At 62.5% G+C, this 23,215-nt stretch overlaps 1 protein-coding gene across 3 annotated transcripts; it reads right to left on the bottom strand.

Annotated features, from left to right (window-relative positions):
• Positions 1-8,648: 8,648 nt before the first annotated feature.
• EXOC3L4 (exocyst complex component 3 like 4) lies at positions 8,649-21,782 on the bottom strand. Of its 3 annotated transcripts, none has more exons than XM_032593463.1 (12): positions 21,138-21,782; positions 17,258-17,664; positions 15,690-16,341; positions 14,817-14,928; positions 14,423-14,545; positions 13,958-14,058; positions 13,637-13,717; positions 12,009-12,123; positions 11,331-11,450; positions 11,086-11,238; positions 10,378-10,499; positions 8,649-9,231 (listed from the first exon to the last, which is right to left on the bottom strand). In XM_032593463.1, the coding sequence occupies exons 2-12, from the start codon at positions 17,646-17,648 to the stop codon at positions 9,039-9,041; spliced, it is 2,163 nt and encodes a 720-aa protein (XP_032449354.1). In that variant the 5' UTR covers positions 17,649-17,664; positions 21,138-21,782; the 3' UTR covers positions 8,649-9,038. The 3 variants fall into 3 exon arrangements, with proteins under 3 accessions (XP_032449354.1, XP_030175914.1, XP_030175913.1); XM_030320054.1 differs by lacking the exon at positions 21,138-21,782 and adding an exon at positions 18,171-18,662 and having other exon boundaries at positions 17,258-17,719; XM_030320053.1 differs by lacking the exon at positions 21,138-21,782 and adding an exon at positions 18,171-18,662.
• Positions 21,783-23,215: the final 1,433 nt, after the last annotated feature.

Raw genomic sequence — 23,215 nt, 5'->3', positions numbered from 1 at the left:
CCTCTGTCCCGCGTCACAGAGCCAGCACCCGCCCCGGCTCCCGAGCTCTCTCCCCGCGGGGTCCCGGGGACCGTCCCACCCTGACTCCCTGGGCCGCGCGAGGGTTGCCCCCTCTGGGTAGAGCGTCCCCGCTCCGGGTATCCGGGAGGCAGGGGGGCGGCGCTGCTGGAGGAGGCGGGGAGGGGAAGGGGGCCGCGGGGCTGGCCAGCTACTGACACAGCGCACCGTGCTGGGGGCTTGGCATCCGCTCGTTCGCGAGCCTGGCTCGAAAGGGGGTAACGGCTCAGAAAGGTGACGTGACCTCCGAGTCGCCCGAGGTTGCACACCGTGCTGCGGACTCCCGCGGGGGCACTTTCCCTTTCCGGGATTGGGGTGGGGCCGGGACGTCTTCCGAGGCACCAGGCCCAGACCCCTGCAGCTCAGGCTTGATCCTCACGCAGTGCAGCCTTGTCCTTACTGGCCTTGGGCAGGCCAGGCCCCTTTCTGGGCCTCAGTTTCCTCATCCAAACCCAGTTTCTCCCTCTCTCGGGGTCTGGGGGAGCGGGGGTGGGGGGGGGGCGTTGCTGGTGAAGAGTAACCATTAGCGCCTCACCCCCTTCCCCATTTCTTGTTTTAGGAATTCTTGCCTTCTGGAAAGAGTGCTGTCATTGAGGAATTCCCCAGCTGGGCACCGGCTTCCTTTTTACTTCTTGCTAGAGCCTCTGCCCCTTCCAACCTTTTGTTTGCCTCTGCCCTTGGTCTCTCTCCCCCAACGTGTGGATTCCTGCTCCCCGTACCAGCTGGGCAAAGATCTCTGAGGTCAGGGAGTAGGTGGGGTAGAGGGGAGCTGGGGTGCCCTTTGCACTAAGAACTTCCTCTTCCTCCTTGGGAGTGGTGGTCAAGTACCAGGCTTGGGCTTGGCTACAGATCCTGTCCCTGGGGGGCACTTGTGGGGGGACCTCAGGAAATGGCAGTAGGACGGATTCCACACTCTCTTTCCCTAAGTGTCTGGTGGGGGGGGGCGGTGACCATTGCAGAGGAGCCAACAGAGCCACAGTGCCCCGGGGCTGGGAGGGTCATTCCATTTCCTCCCTGGTGAACAGACTGTGGGGATGAAAGGCCACTCCCCCAAGTTCATCCAGCCAGACAGGGGCCAGGAGGGTGGGAGCCAAGGGGTCCTGGCTCATTGCCTCCTGTGGCCACATTGTGCAATCCCCACACTTTCCTGCCAGCCCTCCTCTCCTCTCCCCAAACAGATTGGGAAATCACTGGAGAATCTGAAGTTTTCTGGGTCATTGTGGGTGTGTGTCCGGGGGAGGGGGTTGTCAGGCCCACACACCCCACCACCCATCAGAGCCCCGGATCCCGATCAGCAGAGACAGGACGGACACTTCACAGGGCAGGTGCTGGGCAGCCAACTTCATCCCTGGATGCCCAGGCTGCCTGGGCTCCCTCTCCATGGCCTCACCCTGGGCAGCAGCCAATCGTTGGGAAAAGTTGCCTTCTCCTTTGTGGTCGCACCACTCACTTCCCCTTTCCCTGCGTTGAGATAGGAGGTCAAGTGCTTCCTACACGGAGCCCCCAACACAAGGGAAATCCTCTGAAAACAGGGCTGCATAGACGGCCAGGGGACGACAGCCAGTGGGGCAGGTGCTGCTTTTATCCCGTCTGGAGAGATGAGGAAACCTCCCCAAGAGGCCAGACACTTCCAGAGAAGGCCAGCCAAGGATTCCACCCTCAGCAGGAAATGAGCATCAGACGCTGGTTGGGGGTGTTCCTGCCAGCTGCTGTCCCAGTGGCCACCTCCCTGAGGGATGGGTAGGGGAGAGCAGGCCAGCTCCACCCGGAAGAGAGGGGTGGACAGCAGGCAGAGCAGAGTGGCATCAGACCCCTCCAGCCTAGCCCGGAAGTCAGGTGTATCAGCCCCCGGCCAGCAGTAGCGGTCAGCTCCTCACCGGCAGCCCAGGGCTCAGAAGCCCAGGACAAAGTGAGTCGGCCTCCCTTCCCTGTGCTCAGAAATGACAGCTGGTTGGTTTGTAAAGTTGTGATGAAGCACGCATAACGTAATTTCCCATTTTGACCATCTTAAGTATACAGTTGGGTGGCGTGTACATTATTGTGCAATATTATTATTACTTCACCACCATCCCTCTCCAGAACGTTTTTCACCTTGCAAGAATGAAATTCTGTACTTCTTAAACGTTAACTCCCCGTTTCTTCTTCCCCGAGCCCCTGGCAATCACTGTTCCACTTTCTCTTTGTAAACTGGACTATTCCAAGCACCTCGTAGAAGTGGAATCATAACAGCGTTACTCCTTTTGTAACTGGCTTATGTCACTCAGCACGATGCCCCCAAGGGTCACCCATGTTGTAGCTGGGTCAGACTCTGCTTCCTTTTTCCAACTGAATATTTCATTGTTTATGCAACCCGGCCTGTCGGTGGACGCTTGGATTGCTGCTACCCTGTGGCCGTCGTGAGTGATGCTGCTTTGAACGTGGGTGTGCAAATACCTGTTTGAGACCCTGCTTTCAACTCTGAGGGTGGTCAGTTGACGTGTGTTGGCCTCCACAGGTGCCGAGCTCTGTTCTAAGTGCTTTACATGCATTTCCCTCTCCTTCACAGACGAGGGAAACAGAGGCACAGATAGGTCCAGTCATGTGCAGAAGGAGGGTGCAGCTTGGAGCAAGGGTCAGCAGGTGCAAAGGCCCAGGGAGGGGATCGCACAGGAATGAAGGGCTGGGCTTCACTGGGAAGACCCGGCCAAAGTGCCTTCGTCGCAAGGGCAGTGTTGACCGTGTGGTGGACTCCCCAGGACCGGGTGTCTAGGGCATTCCAGGATGTCACTGAGCCCTTCCCCCATGGCACAGGCCGCTTCCTTTTGCGAGAAGACTATGCATTTACCACCACCCTAAACCAGCTCTCCAGTCCTACTTCTCCCTGTCCGTCTCAGGCCATCACCCGACCTGGGACCCTTCCCTCATCCTGGGGACACCCCACTCACCAACGGCACTGGGCAGAGCCATTGTATCCCCTGTTGACAGATGAGGAAACTGAGTCTCAGAGTGTAAGTGGGCACAGAGTTTGAGGCCTTGAGTCTGTGGTCCCTGCTGCCACTGACCTTTCCCAAAAGGGGAAGTCACTTGTTCAAGGGTATCTGAAGTTGCACCAGACCTCAGCTGGAGTCTGCTGACCTCCCCAGGGACCACGGGATGGCCAGGACAGCTGACCGGGAACCTCCCTCACAGGGCATGCCCGCCCTCGCGCGCACTCACCAGGCCAAATGTTTACCAATAGATAGTGCCCCTCCCATCGCCCATGAAGCCTCTCCCCTCCCCCCTCCCCCAGAGGAAGCCGGCAGCACCATCCCTTCAGCGTCTGCCTGATGGAGAAACTGAGGCAAGGGGAAATGGCTCCTGCAGCTGTTCCATGAGACTGGCCCACCTCAAGCCCAGCACTCTTCCAAGGAGTGCAGGGCAGTGCAAGTCAAGTTCAGCTCCTGTCTCTTCTGGCCTGGGGCTGCCCTGGGGCCCTTCTCCGAGTCCGTAGGACTTCCGGGAAAACGGCCAGGAGGCTTGCTCCCCCAAAGGCCCCACCAACAGCAGAGGCAAGTCACATGGCAGGGGCTCTCTGGGAATCCCAGCACCGCACGGGCCTGGCCAGGCGGGGACGAGAGGGATGCTTCCCCGCAGCCTCTCAGGGCCTGGGTGCTGAGAACTCCCCCTCATCCGACAGGGCACTGGAAGCTGCGAGCTTCTGGATTTTGGAGAAGGCAGGCATGATGATGGGGGCTTGGGCGCGAAGACCACCTGGCCCCTGGGGAGCTGCGTCACTCACATCTGTATTTTCAGACACGTGGCTCCATCCCTCAGGCCTCAGTCTTCCCTCCTGGAAGTGGAGGGGACACACGCTCAGGAGGTTGCCAGGAAAGGCTTACGAGAGACGTGCGTGCCAAGAGCAGTAACGCTCCTCTTGGTGAGTGCAAGCCACAAGCCAGGCTCTCATCCGGCACCATATTTGCGTTTTCTCATGTAATGCTTCCGATTTTACACCGGGAGATGGAACCCAGAGAGGGAGAGTAACTTGCTCAATGTCACACAGCCAAGAAGGTGCAGAGCTGGGGTCCCAGCCCGGGGTGTCTGAATCCAGAAGCTGACTCTTGCCGCTGCCCCGAATCCACAGGAAGGGGGGAAGCCGTAAATCGCGGAGCACAGCCAGGCAGGCACCCAGTGGGTGCCCCAGAAACCACGGGGCTTTTCATGACATTCCTCTTTTCCAACATCCTGAGATTCCATGATTTGAGGATTCTGGCAATCTGACGGTGTTAGGTTCTTTGTCACTTGCTCTGTTTACAGGACTGCCCGCGTCCCCAACCGCCTCCAGCAAGAGGCTTCATGGATGCCTGACATTTCGTTATTCACGTATATTCCTCGGATGAGCATCGCTTTTTACAAATGCCAGTATCCTGTGAGGATCCCCTGGTTGCTTCTGGGGAAGGATATAGGGGATGGGAATATGGAGACATCTCACCTTATAACCTTTTTGTACGTTTACAATTCTGAGCTATGTGGGGGCGCCTGGGTGGCTCGCTCAGTTAAGCATCTGACTCTTGATTGAAATCACGATCATAATCTCACAGTTTGTGAGTTCGAGCCCCGCGTCAGGCTTTGTGCGGACAGCACCGAGCCTGCTTGGGGTTCTCTCTCTCTCCCTCTCTCTCTCAAAATCAGTAAGTAAACATTAACAAAAATTCTGAGCTGTGTGATTGTGTCACTATCCAAAATATTATGAGAGTTAAAAATGAAAACATTTCACAAATAAATGTTAAAGGCCACTAACAGGTGGGGAGCTATACTGTGCAGAGTAGGGGAATCTCGAGAGGAGGAAAGTCTTTGCAATGGACCAGTCCAGGCCCCACGGGCCCCAGGAGAGGAGTGGACCCAGGGGTGGGCTTGACTTGTCTTGGGTTTAGTCCCCTCGAACCATTTCACCAGAGGAGGGCCCGGGGCGGGGCGGGGGGGGGGGGGGTGGGCGGACTGAGACCCTGGCAGCACTTGCCCAGGGGAGCTCCCGGCACCGGGCACATCTCTCCCACAAGAGGGCCTGCACTGCCACCAGGGGGGCCTGGTCCTCCCAGACCCAGGCCTCTGTGGAGCTGGCCCTCATCAGCAGCATCCTTACGGGCCCCTCAGCACCCAGGGCTCCACAGCCAGCAGGGGAAGGGCGGGCCCTGACCTGGGAGAAGGGCCCCTCTGGCCTGCTGGAGTTCCCAAAGGGACTTGGTGGCAGCAAAGGAAGGAAGTGACAATGCGGCTGGAGGGTGACTCTGGGAACACTGCAGCCTCCTCTCCCCTCCCCTGAAGGGGTGGGGGCCCCGTAAGGACTGCCTGCTGGCCGATGAGGGTGCCGCCCTGTGTACGGGGGCTCCATGTGGTCAGGGGCCAGGAAGGAAGGGGCTGGGGTCACCAGGCAAGCAAGGAAGAGAGAGAGAGGCTGTACGGGGACAGAGGCAACACACTGTCATTCACAGCGTGCCCGGATCTGAGGACGGTCTCATCTACTCCCGCCCTCCCTCACCTGGGGGGTGCTGCAGATGAGGGGACAGAGCCTCAGGGAGGAGATGGCCCCGGGTTACCAGCGAGGAGGGCAGAGCCGAGACCCGAAAACACTGCTGCCTGGTATGGCCCCGTGGGCTTGTACGGCACAACACTCTCCAGGGGAGCTGGGCCCAGCCACGAGTCCCAGCAGGGAGAGGAGCCCACAGAAGGCACGAGTCCGAGGCTGAGCTAGGGCGAGGCTCCTAGGTGACACTCCAGTCCCCATCTGTCACCCCAGGATTGTCCTGGGGCTAGCAGGACTCTCAGGCTGTGGCACACCATGTCCTGGGACCTGGGCACTCTGCCTTGGGCAGGGTGGCCCTCCGCATATTCTCACTGCCCTCCCCAGGTTGGGCTGGGGTCCCCAAAACTTCTCAGAGCAAGCCTTGTTTCAAGAGCCCGCAGGCTCGGGGCCAGAGGCCAGAAGCAACCCCCAAGGCAGGAAGGAACCCCAAGAAACGTGAGCATCGAAGGAAGCCAGGCTGAGCTGGAGAGGAAAGAGAAGGGAGCCGTGCAGGAGAAAGAGGGTGGCCAGACAGGGACGGATCAGCTGGGAGGGCCCAGGACCCGAGTTCTAGGGGCAGATCGGATGTCCTGCCCCACCTGGGGAGTGCAGACACGGGGCAAGGCCCCTCCGTCCCCAGGCACATTCCAGGAACAGCCGTGCGCACATGCTTCCTTGTCAGCCAGACAACCTGGCCTACAAGTCCGGAAGCTGCCCTCTGAGGGCCAGCCCCTCCCCCACACTTGGCCCGGACCACAGGATGGCCAACGACATACTCCAGGCCCTCCGCAAGGCCTCATAAGACCTGGTGGGATGGGAGAGCCAGGGGGTCTGAGGCAGAACGGTCAATGGCCAGAGTCCGGTGCCCCTGGCCTGGCCCACCTCTGGGCCCCAACCGTCCTGACCACAGCCTCGGAGGAGCTGCCGTCCAGCCTCCTGCGCCTCTCAGCTTGGCCTCGGGAAGCCAGCCCCTGCCTCCGGGCGCTGCCGGGCTCACAGGAACACACACGAGGATCTGATTTCCTGTCTCCAGGCCCAGACACACTCCGGAAGATGGCCCTGGGTCTCAGCCCGAATCCTTTCCACCGCAACGGGATGCTCCTGTCAGCGAGGGGCTCCCCCACTTTGGCGCCTCCTCCCGGGCGCCCTCCCCACTCACCGACCCCACCGGCCTCAGGCTTCGCTGTCACTCAGAGGCCCCCACTCCTGCACCGGGGCCTTTTTAAGTTTTGCTTGCAGACCATGGCCTGGCCAGGCCCTGGGGATGGCATTCCAAGAGAGCCAGGCATCTGGTTTTCTGGCTGGCTCGTATGTAACCCTTCCCAGCCTGGGGGGCACAGACAGCACCCCCATTTCACAGCGAGGAAAACGGAGGCATGGAGAAGTAAAGGAACGTGCCTACGGTCTCATGACGGGAAAGTGGCAGGGCTGGGACTGCACCCTTCCCCACCTCTGCAGCCTGCCTTGGGAACCCAGCCCCAGGGCTCCCACCCTAGCCAGGGGCTCAGGGGGGCGGGGGGGAGGGGCAGGCGTGTTAGGGCCGGGGTCAGGGCAGGGGCTGCCGGTGGGGGGGCAGTTTCCGTGAGGAGACTGGGGCTCAAACATGGGGTATGGGCTCCCTAGGGAGAACCCGGCCAGGACCAGATCCAACCTTCTATGCCCCACCCCACCCAGCCTTGGACTCACCCAGGCCACTGATGGCTACTGAGGTCAAATGTGGAGTCAGGCTGGCCCGTCAGTCCCTGCCCTTCCTGGGGAAGGAGGTACCCCTCTGATACCTCCCTTCCTCCTGACTGTGAGGGTCTCAGGCTACCTGTGCTGGGGCCTGATGTGAAGCAACCTCTACCCTCTGCTGGCCTCAGTTTCCCCACAAAGGAAAGACACAGGACTGCTCGTCAGTGTCGACACTGGAACACACTGTCGCCATCCTTAGCCTGGAGCCCGGGAGCCCCAACCACTCCTGATCCCACCCCTGCTCCTCCCACCCCACCCCACCCCTCTGCATTTCCTGCTTAGGGAGGGCTGGACACCCAGGCCTCCTGCCCGCCCACCCCTGACCCCCATGTATCCACGGAGGGGCTGCCCCTGGTACCTGCTCCCGCTCCCTTCAGCACCCCAACAAGACGCAGTTCTCCAGCCTTGGTGTAGGGATTGTGGCAGACCCGCCCCTGGCTGTCCACAGTGTAGGGAGATGGGCCTGAAAGGAGCTAGGGGAGTCAGATCCCCCACCGGCCTGGCCCTGCAGCCTTTCAGAACTCTCACCTTGTCCTTGGGAGGCTCAACTTCACTGGGTTCTTAGAACCTTGGCCCACCTGCAGTTCCTTGCTCCCCACCTCTGCCAAGGTCACGGTCAGGCTCATGGGGGTCTGCTGCAGAGGGATGGGCCAGGAAGGCACCTATCGCTGTCTGCCTCAGCGTCTACCCCACCCCCTCCACACGCACACACCATCTCAGCACTCAGCCTCCCTGGCAAGCTGGAGGCTGCCAATGCAAATGGGTTTCTCAGCAGCCTTGCCAGAGGCTAGAGTCAGATTTCAGTGCTAGCTTTCCGGGAGAGAAGAACCAGGGGATGGGGGTGGATAACAGGTGCACGGTGGGGCAATCTCCTTGCAGCCCTGCCAGCCAAGCTGAGACCGACAGGATCATGACCCCACCCCCCCCCCCCCCCCCCCCCCACACACACACACTCCAGGGCTGACACTTGCCCTCTACCAGCTCTACAGCTTTCGCTGCTGGGAAGTCCCTCTCACATCTAACCCAAATACTTCAGGCTGCAGAACAAGCCTCGGCCTTTTCTTGTCTCCTAGGGGCCCAGGCCTGTTAGAACAGGACAGAACAGTGCCAACTCCTGCTGGGTGAGGCGCACTTGGCACGAGGCCAGTGCACCCAGGATTCCACCCAGGGCTGAAGACTGTTTTTCTCTGCAGCCCCAGGCACAAGCCTTCCCAGCTCTGGGCCTGCCTCAGTCTCCCCATTTGTGCAATGCACAGGAAAGGACCATCTACCAAATGGAGTCACCACAGAACCTCCCATCCCGACCCCTTGGTACCTGGAGACTCAGACCGTCAACTTGGCCCTGCCCCCTCTTTAGGGAGGCACCATTTTAATTCACCTTTATTTTAAAAATAAATACTCTCTGCTTCACTTTCAGACTGGGGGTGGTGCTGGACCGTTAGGCCGGGAGGCAGTATTGAAAGGAACCTCCGCCACCCCCAAACACTCCCCCACAAATGCCTGAAATGCCTCTCTTCGTGCTGTTCCTTCTGGTAAGCAACCACGCACAGCTGAGGACGAACGTCGTCGTGTGATTACGGGCTTCAAGGTTGGGGGCAGGGCTGAGAGCGCCTCCCTAGACTCCCAGCCTGGGGCTTAGTGTCTGGGTGATGCCTGGGTGAAGGTGCTGACCCCTCAGTTAATGCGGCCCCCCACCTGAGGCCCGCCCCCTCCGAGACCCGGAGCATTAGATGCAGGTGATCAGCAGGTCCACGGAGGTAGGCACTTGGATCTCCTCGAAGAGCACACGGCCGCCAGCAGCCCCGGAGCCCTCTGCCTTGGCCGCAGCCCTCAGCAGGCTCTGGGCATGCTGCAAGAGGCGCTGGTTCCGACGGCGGCCCAGTCTGCGCAGCGCCAGAATGGCCAGCACGTGGTCCCGCCTGCAAAGACACGCCCCTATCGCTGTAGGCCCCGCATCTCCGTGGCACTTCCAGCCTTGAGCGAGGCGAGCCCCTGGGCCCAAGTGCGGGTGCCCCAGCATTCCCGGAAGCTGGCCCGAGAAAGGCTGCGAATGAGGGAAGCAGGAGGGGCAGGGCCCTGGACAGGGTGGCTGGGCCTCGAAGGGGGCTGAGCTGGGTGGGGAGGGGAAAGGGCATGCCCGTGGGGGAACACAGTCTAAGCAGAGGTTCAAAGATCAGTGGAGTGAGAGACGTGATAAGGCCTCAAGGACAGCAGGTCCGGGCCCAGAGGTGTCTGAGGCCTCTTCCTGCGAGCACTGTGCCGGGAGCCACAGACAGGCAGCGAGGAGAGAGGCCCAGGCACAGCACTAGAAGTGCCGCCTCCAGGAATGGGGGTGGGGAGGGGGTGGGGGGAGGCAGACAGGGGCAGGCAGCCAAGAGTAGACAAGCCCCAGGGACCAGGGGGGAACCCCGCAGCGCTGTGGGGGAAGTAGTCACTCCGGGCCAAAGGCGGAGACAGTCCGAGCTGGGGAAAAGGGCTTTGTCCCAGGCTCTCTGCGACCTCCCCATCCCGGAATCTCCAAGGCTATGGAGAGATTCGGGCTGGAATTTCCACGGGTTCGATGACTCACCATCCCCCCCACCTCCCCTCCAAACCCCGGAATCAAAGCCTCTTTCCTCTTGGCCAGGTCTCAGGAGTCCTGGGCTGCCAATAGGGCTTTCTCGTAGAGGGGGCGTCTCCCCTTCAGACTCCGGGACGGGTACCTGTCCCCATCCTCGGACGCATGAGGAGGGGCCCCCACCCCCTCACACTCTAGAGGCCTCGGGACCCCAGGCACCGAACGCCAAATCCGAGAACAGCTGTAGAAGGAGGGGCCGCCCCGGCTCTCACGCCCCGACCCCGCCCCGCGCCTGAAGGTCAAGGGTCACCCCGCACGCCCCGGACCTCACGCACCTGCGCACGAGCCCGCGCCCGGTGCCGGCCTCGCTCCGTAGGGGACGCGCTGCACCTCCCTCTGGTTCCTCCCCTGCCCCCCCCCGCCAGAGCCACAGGGACCCTTCTGAAGGCCCCGGTCCCCCGACCCCGGGGCCGGCGGCGCCCAGTGAGGGAGCAGGTGGGAAACGGACCTGATGTCTGGGTAGCTCCCGATGAGTGTCTCCAGGTGCCGCCCGATGTCGTCCTTGTAAGTCTCGCCGAGAATGTCAGCGACGCATGGGATAGCCTGGCCCAGCCACGTGGCCTCTGAGCCCTGCGGGGACAGGGAGCCTCCTAGGGCACGGGCCGCCTCCCGCGGGAACCCCCTTGCCACCCCTGCCTGCAGTCCCAACACTAATGCACCGACACCCGCTGTGACTGCACGGGCGGCGTTAGGGGACTCGGGTCTTGGCGCTGTGGACGGAGCCGCAGCACTTTCAGAGAGGTCTTCCGGTCTCTGCGCAGGTGGGTAAACCGAGACCCAGGCCCGGAAGTCCTGCCGGGAATCCTACAGCGCATCCGCGCCGGCGTAAGGAACAGGTGCCCAGGCTCCAAAGGCTGGGTCAGGGATGCTGGAGGGGCCTCCCGGAGGCCCCGCCCCTTGGCTGCTCACTTCGCCCGCCCGTATGCAAATATATGGAAATGATCCCACCTGGCCCCGCCCCCGCTGTGCCAGCGCTCCCAAACCCTCTCCCGGTTGCTGCAGAGTGGTGACAACCACCTCTGCCAAAGCCCGCCCCAGGGGGCTCTTGCGGAGCCCCCCCTCCCGGAAATGAGAATAGGGGGTGCCAGGGGAGGCTCCTCGCGCCAGAGGCCCTAGGAGGAGGCGGGCACTGGGGGCAGTCAGTCAGTGCTCCTACCAAGCCCTGGAAGGTGTTGCCAATGGCCTGGGCGTCGAGGCCCATCTTCTGGGAGCCAGTCACGCGATCGACACCGCGGAACCGCTCACGAGGCCTCAGCACCTGTGCCAGGTATTCACGGACCACGTATCGGTGTGCCTCCTGCAGAGTCTCCTGGGCCGTCGGGGGATCAGGGCCAGGGTCAGAGTCAGAGTCACAGGCCCCAGCCCAGGGCACGGCCCCACCAGAGCCCTGTCCCGAAATACCTGTGCCCGCAGTGGGGCCACGTGCTCCAGGTGATGGGCGAAGGCCACCACTTTGTCCATGAGGGGCTGCAGCACGTCGTGTGTCAGCCAGGCCTTGGTACACAGGACCCTGAAAAGCGGCTGGGGGCAGAGGGGGACAGGAGTCTTCTAACCCTCCTCAAACCGTCTCCTCCTCATCCCCTAGACCCTCTCCTCAGAGCCAGTGCGTGGTTCCTAACAGGGGTGTTTCAGGCCGATGGACAATCTGTCGCCAGGAAGAAACTTTGGGGGGACTGACCCCCTTCTAATGTCACCCGAGTAACATCTCTCTCAGCCATGAATGTCATTAAGCCTCTTGCAAGGATGACTCCTCCAAGCCCTGAGCTCCAGGGGACAGGGTTTGAGTTTGAGCCTCTAGGCAGGCCCTGCTTAGGGGAGCCTGGGGAGGCCTTGAGGGGCGGGGTGAGGGGTCTGGTTCCTTGAACACACCCTCTCTGAGAGTCTCAAGTAGGTAGGCGTTTCCTGACCTCCCTGCCCAACTAGGAATTTATCTGGGTCCCTTGCCCACCCCCCAACGCACCACCCCCGAAACTGCCCCTGAGGTGAGGGAATGCTGGGTCTTGGGGGCCCCAGGCTCCAGGGCACAGGAAGCAGCCGCTGGGTGTGGAAAGTGGGGAGAGAAGGGCCTGTCCCACTCACTTGCACATCATACTGCAAGCCTTGGAGCAGCCGCTTTTGGAAGACACAGACGGCAGCCACTAGAGGTTTCTCCAGCTCTTCAAAGGTTCCTGGGAACCTGGCCAGAAGACTGGTCCTGGGGAGGGGCCAGGACAGGAGATGGAGTGGGCAAGGAGGAGAGGCTGTGGAACAAGCTCCGGTAGACAGCCGCGGAGGCCAGGTGCCATTCACTTAGACTATAATGTGAAGGGCAGCCCCTGGGGCTGTACAGCATAGTATCCCCGAAGGCACAGTCGGGTGAGAAGATGGCTCCAAAGCCCCAGGAGCTGATCCCAGAGGGTAGGTCAGCAGGGTGATGGTGGTGTCCCCACTGCATCGCAGAACGCCCCTGTGGTGTCTCTGGGTCAAACCTCCAACCGTCTTGGTGATGAGACAGGGCAGCCTGGCCATGACTGGCACAGAGGCCCTCCCCTGAGCCTCATAACTGCCTCTCTGAAGGTGACAATGTCCGCCCCCTTGAAACCCACCCCGTCACACACTTTCGAGGAGACTGAGGGCCAGGCTATGCCCAGTCCTCAGAACAGGGACACAGAAAGGCAGGCTAAAAAGTTCCATCAGGGGCTGGGTCAGAGGCTGCCTACCAAGGGGCAGAGAATGTTTCCTGGGGCTGAAGGGGACGGACCAGCCTGGCATCGATCAGGGTTGAGAGAGTGTTAGACAAGTGGTCCTCATCATGGTGGTGCTTGGATTCAGACAAGTGTGGTTCAGGTCCCAGGTCCAGCACATACTGGACGGTGCATGATGGCGGGCCGGTGGCACTCCTTTTCTGAGCCTCCACTTGTCCCAGTACATGGGGACACTGCCCTCGGGACGAAATACATCAGGCGGGTAAAGCTCCAGCTCAGTGCCTGGATCTCAAGCGCTCACAAAAAGTGAATACGAAATGATTCCCTCTAGGGCGTGGAGCCCCACGTCTCCATCTGACAGATGACAAAAGGAGGCACAGAAGGGGGAAGTGACTTATCTCTGGGCACACAGGGAGCAGGTGGCAGAGCTGGGATCAGAACCCAGACTGCCCGGCTCAAAGTCCATGGCCGTACCTGCTGCAGCTGGTGCATCCATAATGTGGGGTACACCGGAGGCCCAGGAAGGGGGGCAGCCACTGCCTGCAGAAAGGGGAGGCATCTGCCTTCTGGGGGCAGAGGGACCCAGGGTAGTGGGGAAGAGGAGGGAGTGTCTTTAAAAAGGAAGCCGGCCAACTTGGGTGAAGGGAGGAAAGAAAGGAGCCCAGGGTGGCGTGGGGGGGGGGGAGGGTTGGGGGGGTTGGGACACACTGGGCAGACAACAGGCGATAACTGGGGTGGCTGGAATTTGTTAGCCTCTGCTCAGCGTTGAAACTCCCTGCATCCCTTCCAGGGCCTCACCCCTGCGGGGAGGAGGGAGGACCTTCCAGCGGGGGCGGGAGCTGCAGGCGGGTGCCCTCCTGGGAGGCTTTCCGGGAAGTCCCTCCAACGCCGGGCGCATGGTCCAGACTGTTCAATGCGCGCCGGCCGCCACGGGAGCCTACGGCTTCCCGGTTCCCCGAGCTCGCGCGCCCCCTGCTGGCCGCGCCAGGCACCTCCCTGCGGAGGAGCAGGGTCGAGACCCACCTGAGCTCCTCGCAGGCGTTGATGCTGGCGCCCAGATGAGGTTCGCTCACCGCCTCCGACTGTAGAAAAGCCTTTTCAAACCTGGGGGCGAAGTACGCAAAAGCCTTAGGGACCCTTGCCCGTGGCGCGATGACCTGGGGTCTGCCCTCCCCCTCAGGTCCCTACCCAGACCCGGGGCCTTATAAGAAGGCTCCTCTCTCCCATCTGTCCCTGGATCTCGGACTCTGAGCAAACAGGGTGGCCCTTCCCCAGGGACGACCACCATCCTTACCCTGGTCCCTCCACCCCCCCCCCCACCCTGGGCCAAGGATATGCCTGCACCTGGGCAGAAAGAGGCCGAGTGCCCGCGCGCAGATGCGCAGGGTGGTGGCCTCCAGCTCTGCAGAGATGGCACCAGCCGCCTTCACGTGCTCAGCCACGAGCTGTAAGAGATGCCACGTGCTGAACCCACGTCGAAGCCCAGGTCCCACCTGATGCCCCCTGTCCCTCACCTGTGGCCCAATGACGTCTCCAACCTGCCCCGCTCCAGTGGTCTCGGCTTTAGCTTCCAGCAGCCTCCCGGCACCCCCACATCCACGGGCCACTTGCTAAGCTGGGCGCTGTGCCCTGGCACTCCCAGCCTGGCTGGCGACCCAGGGTCCCTGATTCCACCCAGGTGGGGCCTCAGGCTCTCGCCTACTGGGGAAGGGAGGTCGGGACTGGATTGTATAGCTCTGGGTGTCCCCACCTGGAAGGGGACAGACACCACCTGAGGCCCAAACATACATCCCCCCTCCCAAGACTCACCATGTGGATGTCGATGGACAGAGGCGTGTGGTAGAGGCCCTGGAGCACATCGGGGGCCTCAGCGGCCACCCAGCGGCTCTGTTCCAGCTGCAGGATGCCGTCGAAGCAGCTTGTGATCTTGGTCTGTGCGAGGTAGGGGTGGGGGCACAGTGAGCCCCTCCCAAGAGGGAGGCGTGGGTCCCCCTACCTTCGGAGCCCTGTCCTGGGCCCTGGGAGAAACTGACCCACCCTGCTGGGGCCCAGGCCCGTGCTGAAGGCCACAGGGTGAGGAGTGGCTCTCCCCTGAGCGAGGCCACACACCCAGGGTGATTCTGGGCTGCACGCTTCCCCACGGCGAGGCAGCCACATTCAGCCTGGATGGCGCCCCTCAGGCCCTGCCCCTCGAGGGCCTCACCTCTAGGAAGCTGGTGTAGTCGCTCTCCAGGCGCGCCCACACACTGGGTGCCAGGAGTGGGGGCAGCGGCTCCGTGGACAGAGTCAGGTCCGGGGCACCGAGGAAGTCAGGACTGGAAGGCAGGGTAGGGGCTGAGGGTCTGGGCCCGGCTCCGATGCACTAGCGGCTGCCCCAATTTCCCCCTGGCCAAAACCTAGGCACCCAAGCACCACACAGCTCGGGGACCCGCCGCTATCCAAGCCGCGCCAGGGAGGCCCAGGTAGCTGTCCGAGGCCACACAGCAAATTAATGAGCCCCGGAGCTTAGGCACCCTCCTCCCACCCGCTCTCTGGCCTTCGGAGCTGAGGAGGGCTCAGCAGCGAAGGAAACCCAGCCCGTCCCGCGGCGCGGGGCTGGAGCTGGGAGCTGTCAGAGCGCCGGCCCCGTACCCAGGTGCCCATCCAAGGGGAAGAGTGCGGGTGAAGTCCAACCCGCGCCGGGCATCTGTGAGCCACGGTTGTGTCCCGCCTGGGTGGGGGGCCCTTTTCTAACCGCTCAACAGCGTCCTGGGGACTAGCAAAGGCCTCCATCTGGGCTCCCTGTCAGGGAAGCAACCTCCCCTCAGATGCTGTCCCGCTCGCGGGACCGGGTGCCTGGGTAGCACGTAGGAAAACCCCGGCGGCAGAGTACCGCGGCCCAGAGGAGGGGAAAGAAAAGAACGTCAAAGTCCCCGGGATCTCTGCCGCCCACCCACCAGCCCTCTCCCGGGAAGAAAGAGAGAAAAGGTGCCCGGGGCTCCTCGGGGCGGGCGCCCAAAGGCCTCCGGGTGGGCAGGGCCGGGTGGGCGATACCGGCCTCCCCTCGCCCGGCTCGGCGCTCTGGCTGGGGCCTCACCTGCCGTAGACATTGGCGGTCCAGTCCAGCAGGACGTAGAGCTGCTCGCAGCCCCGGGCGTCGCGCGCGAGCTCCTGGAGGCGCTGGGCCACCGCGCCGTGGAAGGCGCGCAGGTAGGCCTCCCACGCCGGGAGGCCGGCGGCCGAGTAGGCGGGCTGCACCTGCAGCCGCACCTGGCGCAGGTCGCGGCGAACCGAGCCGCCGAGCTCGGCCAGAAGCCGGGCCAGGCCCGACGCGCCCTCGGCCGCCCCCGCGGCGTCCCCGGCGCCCGCCTGCCGCACGCGCTCCTGCGCGCTCCGCGTCACCGCGTCCTCCCAGTGCCGCCGCCAGCGGCGCGGCGTGAGCAGGAAGTCGCCGTCGGCGGGGGGCACCGGGTGGGCCTCCTCCTCGGCGCGCACCACGCGGGCCAGCTCGGCGAGCGCGGCCGCGTCCACGCCGCCCGGGCCCAGCGTCTCGCGCACGATGGCGCGGATCTCCGCCGCCAGCCCGTCGTAGAGCAGGCACACGTCCATGGCGCGCCGCGCGAAGCCGGTGGGGTCCTGCTCGAAGGTGCCCGAGGCTTTCTGCGCCAGGAGCCGCGTCTCCAGCTGCCGCAGCTGCTCGAAGGCCGCCAGCAGCTGCCGCTCCGTGATGAGGTCCGCCACAGATTTGCCTTTGGCAAGGACGGGCAGGGAGAGGGCGGTGGGGGGTGCCGCGCCGGAACCTCGGGCCCCCAACCAAGGCCTGTGGGCCCCGTTCTCGCCCACCGGGAGCTGGGCCGCCTGGCCCCAGCGCTCCCCTAAGGTCTGCTCCAGGAGCAACGGCCCCCACCTGCGGGGAATCGTCCCTCGGGATCACTCTGGAAGAGGGGTAACCCCAAGCCCCGAGCCTGGCTGAAAGCAGCAGTTGGGATCAGGCCCTGCCCTCCCCGCTTTCGGTCCCTACCTTCTCCCCTGCTCCCAGCTCTGCTGAGCTGGGCCTGGTGGCCTCATGTTGCTGTCTTGACTGCAGGTCTGTTGGGGTCAGAGCTCAGCCTGACAGGCGCGTCCCGTCCCTGTGCCCAGCTCCCACGCTTCCTGCTGTTCCCTGCTCTGGGCCAGCCCCCAGCCCCCAGCAGCCCTCTACTTCCACCTGCAGCCCCCCCTTTGGAGCCCAGCGCCAATGCATCCCGCGCCCGCAGCCCTCCTGAGCTCCCCTCCAGGCCCATTACTGCCACGCACCCCCTGCGGCCCTGTGCTCTGAGAGGACCAGCGCCTTCTCCATCACTCTAGCTTGGCCAGGGGCCAGGCTGTGGAAGTCTGTGGAGAGGTGAGGGTTCTGGAGTCCTACAGATGTGGGTTCAACTCCCACGTATCCACTTCCTGGCCGTGGGACGTGAGGCAGATCACTAACCTCTCTGAGCCTCACTTAGCTCACCCTGGCCCCTCTGAGCTGCCGAGTGGATGCTCCCCTGCTTGAAAGGCTGGGAGAATGTAAAATGCAGTTGTGCATGGGGGTGTTTGGGGGAGCTGTCGGGAAGCCTGGGCCGTGCTGCTCCCTCTTTGGCCTCAGTTTCCTCCCATGCTTGGTATCCTTTGTGAAGCTCTCACCTTCCTCCTGTCCTGGTTCCTCAGGCCCCACCCCAGTGGTTGACGGCCGGCCGCCACCATCCGTGACGCCTGGGGGCCCCTCTGGGCCGCGGGCCCCCCCTGGTGCAGCAGCCGGGCCATCATCCCGGGGGCGCCGTAAGGATCGCAGGAAGTGGGAGCTGCGTCGGAGCAGGCCAGTGTCCTCCCCGGGGGCCTGGCCCAAGGCCCGCCGGCTTGCCCTGGAGAAGGCCCTCCGAAGGGTGCCCAGGCCGGGCCGAGTGTCCTCACGGTGGGTGCTGGGCACGTCCCCACTGCTTGCCTGCTGAGTGTCCTGCTCTGGGGTCTGCAGCTTATCAGACTCCTCAGGGCTGTGCGGTTCTGGCCAGGAGGTCACTGTCGGTGATAACGACATCTTGGCAGCAGGAAAGCTGGGGATGAAAAGGAGTCTCAGGAGGCCTGGGGTGGGGTGGGGGGGGGGCAGCCCTGGGGAATGGGCACAGAAACCTCGTGAGAGCCCTGTGAGACCTGGAGGGGCCCAGTGGCTCGGCTTGGTCAGAGAAGCTTCTCCCAGAGATGACCCCCAAGCTGTCACCGGGCAGCTCTCACGGCCGGAGCTCTCTCCGTGCCACACCGCAGCTGGCACTGAGATGTAGACAGACAGGTACTTCCTTCGGGAAAACTTCCCTGATACCATCTTCCGAAGGGTACCTGCCCACCCTCTCTGGCTCTGCCAGGCCATCATCAGAGTTGGAGAGGGGGGTTAAACAGGCAGATTCTGGGGGCACAGCCGAGACGGCAGCCCGCGGTCCCCAGGGCTGGGCCCAGCAACCACATCCAGGATTTCCTGGACTTTAGGTCCTGAGGCCTAACTGCCCAATCTCCCCACCACCTAGCATTCACTGCCCCCCCCACCCCCGCCAAGCCCTCAGCTCACCCCCATTCAGCCCATCAGGTCCAACTATTTCTGCTCAGAGGGAGGCTCAGGGATCCCTCCCTGGAAGAGGCTCCCGTTTAGACCAGGAGGGAGGCAGGGTCAGGCTTGAGGTCTGTGGCCACCCCTGGCTGCCCCCAGGGGCTTATCTGCTTATCCCAGCCTTGCAGCCCTGTGGGCGGGGGTGGTGGGAGGGGCCCCGGGTCTATATTTAACCAGGGGCTGGGGCTCCCCGAGGCTGTTCCTCACCGGTGCATCTCCCCACCACCCACCCCTCGTGCGCTCCGGCCACTCCCCTGTAAGGGGTGGGGCGGGGGTCCCTACGGCATGGAGGTGCAAAGCAGGGGCTGCCTAGGTCCCACCCTGGGCTCCAGGCCCTCCCCAGGCTGCACCCACTCTCCTTTTAAGCACAGCCCAGTGGTGTTTGATTTTCTGGCTTTAGGTTAAGCTCGGGTGGGAGAGAGGAGAGAGATTTCATAGCCTGCTGGGACCTCCCACCCACCCCATCGTGAGGGTGTTGTGTGGGGGTGGGGGGGGTGCTGTGTTAGATCAGCAAGATCTTACTTAAGCCTTGGAGAGAGCAGCCAAGAGGAGGGCTGGACCTACTGAAGTCACTGGCCAACCAGAGGCCAGAACCCCGAGACCTCTCCAGGCTGCCCCCATCCCTGGGACAAAGGTCAGGCTGGAGCCGGCACCTGACCCTTAGGTGACATCAGGTGGAATCCCTCTCCCCAGGCCCCCATTTTGCCTGCCTATTGGGATAGGCAGGGCCCAGACCCTCATCCACCCCTCTATGCCCTCCGGCGATGTCTGTCCAGGGGTCAGACATTTGAGGGGTCGGCTGAGGCCTACCTTCCTCTTCCCAGATGCCACGTGACAGCTGGACAGAGGCCTCACCGAGAGAGGGGCAGGCCCAGATGATTGATGAGGCCTTATCTGCCCTGCCCAGGCCACAGGTCTTTGTCGTCTCCTGGTGCCAGGACTCACTTTGTCCTCTCCAGGCACCTCTCCTGCCCTGACTCAGACTGACCCATGCACACACAGAACATTGTCGCAAGAGCTCTTTGCACCCTGCCCCTCCCCGACTCCCCTCTCCCTGGCGCCCCTCAGCATCCAGCAGGCTCTGAGTGATGATGAGAATCATCTGGGCCTGTGCTGTGCCCAGATGCAGTTCAAGCTCTATCACCAGGGGGACGTGGGGACAGGACAAGTGGGCCCTGCCTTGGTTGAGTAGAGCTCACACTTAGTAAGCACCTACTGTGTGCCCAGCCCACGGCCTGGCACACATCAGATGCCCGTAACAACAGAGTTGTAGGGTGTCATTCCATTTCATAGATGAGAAAACAGGCTCAGAAAGGGGCAGGGCCTTGCCTCTAGTCACACAGCCCCCCACGGGGAGCCTCAGCCAGCTCAGGCCTGTGTGGAAAGGGGAGCAGAGGCTGGGCTCCCACATCTTCCAGCCCCGGGAAGCCAGGTGCTGCCCCAGGAACCGTTTCTCCCGGCCGAGGGCCCGCGGTGGGGGCAGCTCTCAGATGCCAGGACTGGGGTCTAGAGGCAGACTCTGGGGGAAGGAGGAGCAGCTGGCAGTTGGGTCTTATTGAGGCCACACAAGCAGACGGGTCCCCCCAGCCTGCTCAACCACCCTCGTCCAGAACTAGACCTGTACTGAAGGCCCACCGAGGCCCCCGGACGGTCTCGCTGCCCCCTTGACCCTGCTCCCCCAGTTTCCCAAGCCATTTCCCAGACTTTCACTTTCAGAAAGGCTCTTACTGACCTTCCTACAGCACAAGCCAGCCAGGTCACCCCCTTGCTTTAAATCCTTCCGTGGCTCCCCGTAGCCCCGCACTGGAAGCCTTCCAGTCCGGGACAGAACTTTCTCCAGCCTCGCCTCCTCGACCTGCGCTCACCCAGCCTCCTGGGCACCTCCCTGTCCCTAGAATGTCCAGCTTTCCAGCTTCCTCGCAGGCTGCTTCTGCTCCCAGCCTCCCTGTCTCTGCTCCCCCAAAACTGACCTGGATTTCAGGGCCCAGGGGCATGGGTGCCCCCACCTCCAAGGTGTCCTTGGGCCAGGCTGCACCACTGTCCCTGTGGGGATGGGGACACTTCCTTACTGGCCTGGGAGCCTCTGCCCATCTGCTCCTCCCCATCATCCCAGAGCCAGCCTGAAGGAGGAGTGACCGTCAGGATCAGGGTCGCCCCTCGCCACACGGGTACCTGCGGGACTGGATGTCCTGCTGACTCTACCTCGGCCCCTGCCCCGTCCGTACCTGCCTCCCCATTCCCGTGACGACTCTCTCTGGCTCTTTCTCTCTCTGGCCCTCTGGCCCCATCGCCCTGAATGTTCAGAGGCACTGGCGGCCGCACCTGGGGCTCAGGCCTGGTGTCTGTTCCGTCATTCTATTCGACATTTGCCAGGAAGGATTAGTCAAGGCAATAAGGCAAGAGAATAAATGAGGTTTGAATATTGGGAAGGACCTGGGAAATTTGTCGTTATTCATAGGCGATATGAGACCTGCTTACAAGGGCTTTCCTGTGTATTACGAAAGCCTACTAGAAAAAGGCACTAAATGGGGCGCCTGGGTGGCGCAGTCGGTTAAGCGTCCGACTTCAGCCAGGTCACGATCTCGCGGTCTGGGAGTTCGAGCCCCGCGTCGGGCTCTGGGCTGATGGCTCAGAGTCTGGAGCCTGTTTCCGATTCTGTGTCTCCCTCTCTCTCTGCCCCTCCCCCGTTCATGCTCTGTCTGTCTCCCCAAAAAAAATAAATGTTGAAAAAAAAAATTAAAAAAAAAAAAGAAAAAGGCACTAAAAAGTTTCCTCTTCTCAGTAGTGACAAAGCATAGCCCTCCTGGGGTGCCATCAGGAAAAGCAGACTCCTCCTTAGCTGGGCACTCGAGGCCCTTCCTAACCCACCCCTCAGCTCCTTCCCCCCTCGCTCACCACCCGCCCAACCGCCTCGCCTCTCCTCCATACCTTTGTACAGGCTGTTCCTTCTGCCAGCAGTGACCTCACCCCCACCTTCTCGAGCCGCCTTCGAGCCTCAGTACCAAGCAGCCTTTCCTGACCATCGTCAGCTCCTCTCTCTCCGGGCTTGGCCCCAGCACTGGGTGTACCTTCTCCCCTGACTGAGGGACAGTTGCACGGTCTGGGGCATCTGCCGCTTGACCAGGAGCCCACCAGGCCAGGGCCGGCACCCAGGGAAAAAAGATAAGCAATCTAATGTGAGAGTGTAGCCTGGGGGTATGTTGCCGCACTGGGGTGCGTATGGGCTTTGTGCGTTGACCTGAGTGTGTTTCCCTGTATGTGTGCAAGCCGCTCTCTCCATGAGTCCGCGTCCGTGTGTCTGTGCCCGCGTGCGTGTCTTGATGTCCGCATCTGTCTGCTTTCTGCATGTTTGTGTACGAACGCTGTGATTGGAGCTGGCAGTCCGGCCTGGGCTCCGAGCTGAGGCCCTTGGCCCGGAAAGCCACTGGCAGAACCGGAATTACCCTGGGCCCTTTGAATTCCCGCCCACTGTCCACAGCACCCCAGTGCCCACCTGCACCCCAACATACCTGCTGAGCGAGTAGATCGGGCCCCAGGCAGGTCGGGGCCGCCAGGGGAAGCCGGGCCCTCGGAGCTGGGCCTCCGTGGTGGGGCCCCCGGGTCAGCCAGAGCGAATGACCAGCAGCTGGGACTTCCCAGCCTGTTCCACGCTGCCCTGGGCCCACCAGCCCCACCCCCGGCCCCACCCTCCACCCTGACCCCAGACTTTCACTTTCAGAAAGGCTCTTACTCTCCCCCCATTCCAGAGACTGTCACTGCCACCTTTGATCCCTGGCAGCTCGTGGCTCTGGCTCGGGCTGAGTCCTGAGAGTCTGGGAGGGGAGGGGCAGCGCTCCATAGCTCCAGGCAGCGGGGGGGGGGGGGGGGCAGGGGGGGCGGGGAGGGGAGGGACAGGTAGGTGGGGGGAATGGACCAGCCGTCCCCTGCCATGCTCACACGAGACCAGAGGTGCAGGGACAGGGCGTGCAGGGTGGGGGTGGGGGGACGGGGACATCCAGCCCCCGGCACCAAAGCCCCAAAGAACCCCTCCCTCCAGGACAGAGATGCTGGCGCCAGGCCCGTGTGCCAGGCTCATCCTGAGAGCCAGGCGTGCAGAAACGTGGGCCGTGGGGCACAGGGAGGGGGAGGGGATGTCACAGTGACAGCAAAGGAATGTCCTAAGCCACAGCCATTCCGAAAGGCTTCAGGAGCCGGAGGGGATGGGGGCTGAAGGAAGGAAGGATTACACTCAGAGGTGAGGAGGGATGGCGGGCGTTCTGGGCAAAGGTGTAGAGGGGCCCTGAGCCTGCTGAATGGAGAAGCCGGGCCCTCCTCCTCCACAGTGGCTCAGGTTGGAGACGTCTTGTGGAGAGGGTCGCCGAGACTTCCCAGAAGAGGCAGGCTGCACATCTTCTTGGGGGAATCCCACTGCTAGCATCCTAGGAAGAAACTTGGGGAAAATCCGGGGAGGACAGATCCAGGCCTGTCCCAGCCAGGCTGAAGCCACCGCGGCATGAGGCCGAGCAGGGCAGGCGCTCCGAGCGGGGTGCTGAGGACGCAGGGACAAGCTTGTGTGTTGTTGTCCGGGCACTGCCACAGCACAGTGTGGCTGGCCGGGGCTTAAACAACACAGTGACTTCCTCAAGGATCCGGAGGCTGGAAACCCAAGACCCGGAGGTCGGCAGGGCTGGGGCAGAGAGAGAGAGAGGGAGACACAGAATCCCAAGCAGGCTCCGGGCTCCCCCGAGCTGTCAGCACAGAGTCCGATGCGGGACTCGAACTCATGAGTCCCACGATCATGACCTGAGCCACAGTACAACGCTTAACTGACTGAGCCACCCAGGCGCCCTCTTAGTCATCTCTTTAAAGACCGTATCTCCAAATATAGCCACCTTCTGAGGTACTGGGGGCTATGACTTCAACATAAGAACTTTTTGAAGACAAAATCCAGCCCATGACCGACTGGAAGGCACCTGAGAGACGGCAGCACCCCACAGCCCTCTGTAGACAGGCTAAGTTGGACCCAG

This window comes from Lynx canadensis, chromosome B3 (assembly GCF_007474595.2).
Source record: "Lynx canadensis isolate LIC74 chromosome B3, mLynCan4.pri.v2, whole genome shotgun sequence".
NCBI lineage: Eukaryota > Metazoa > Chordata > Mammalia > Carnivora > Felidae > Lynx > Lynx canadensis.
This window is presented reverse-complemented; position numbering and strand designations above follow the sequence as displayed.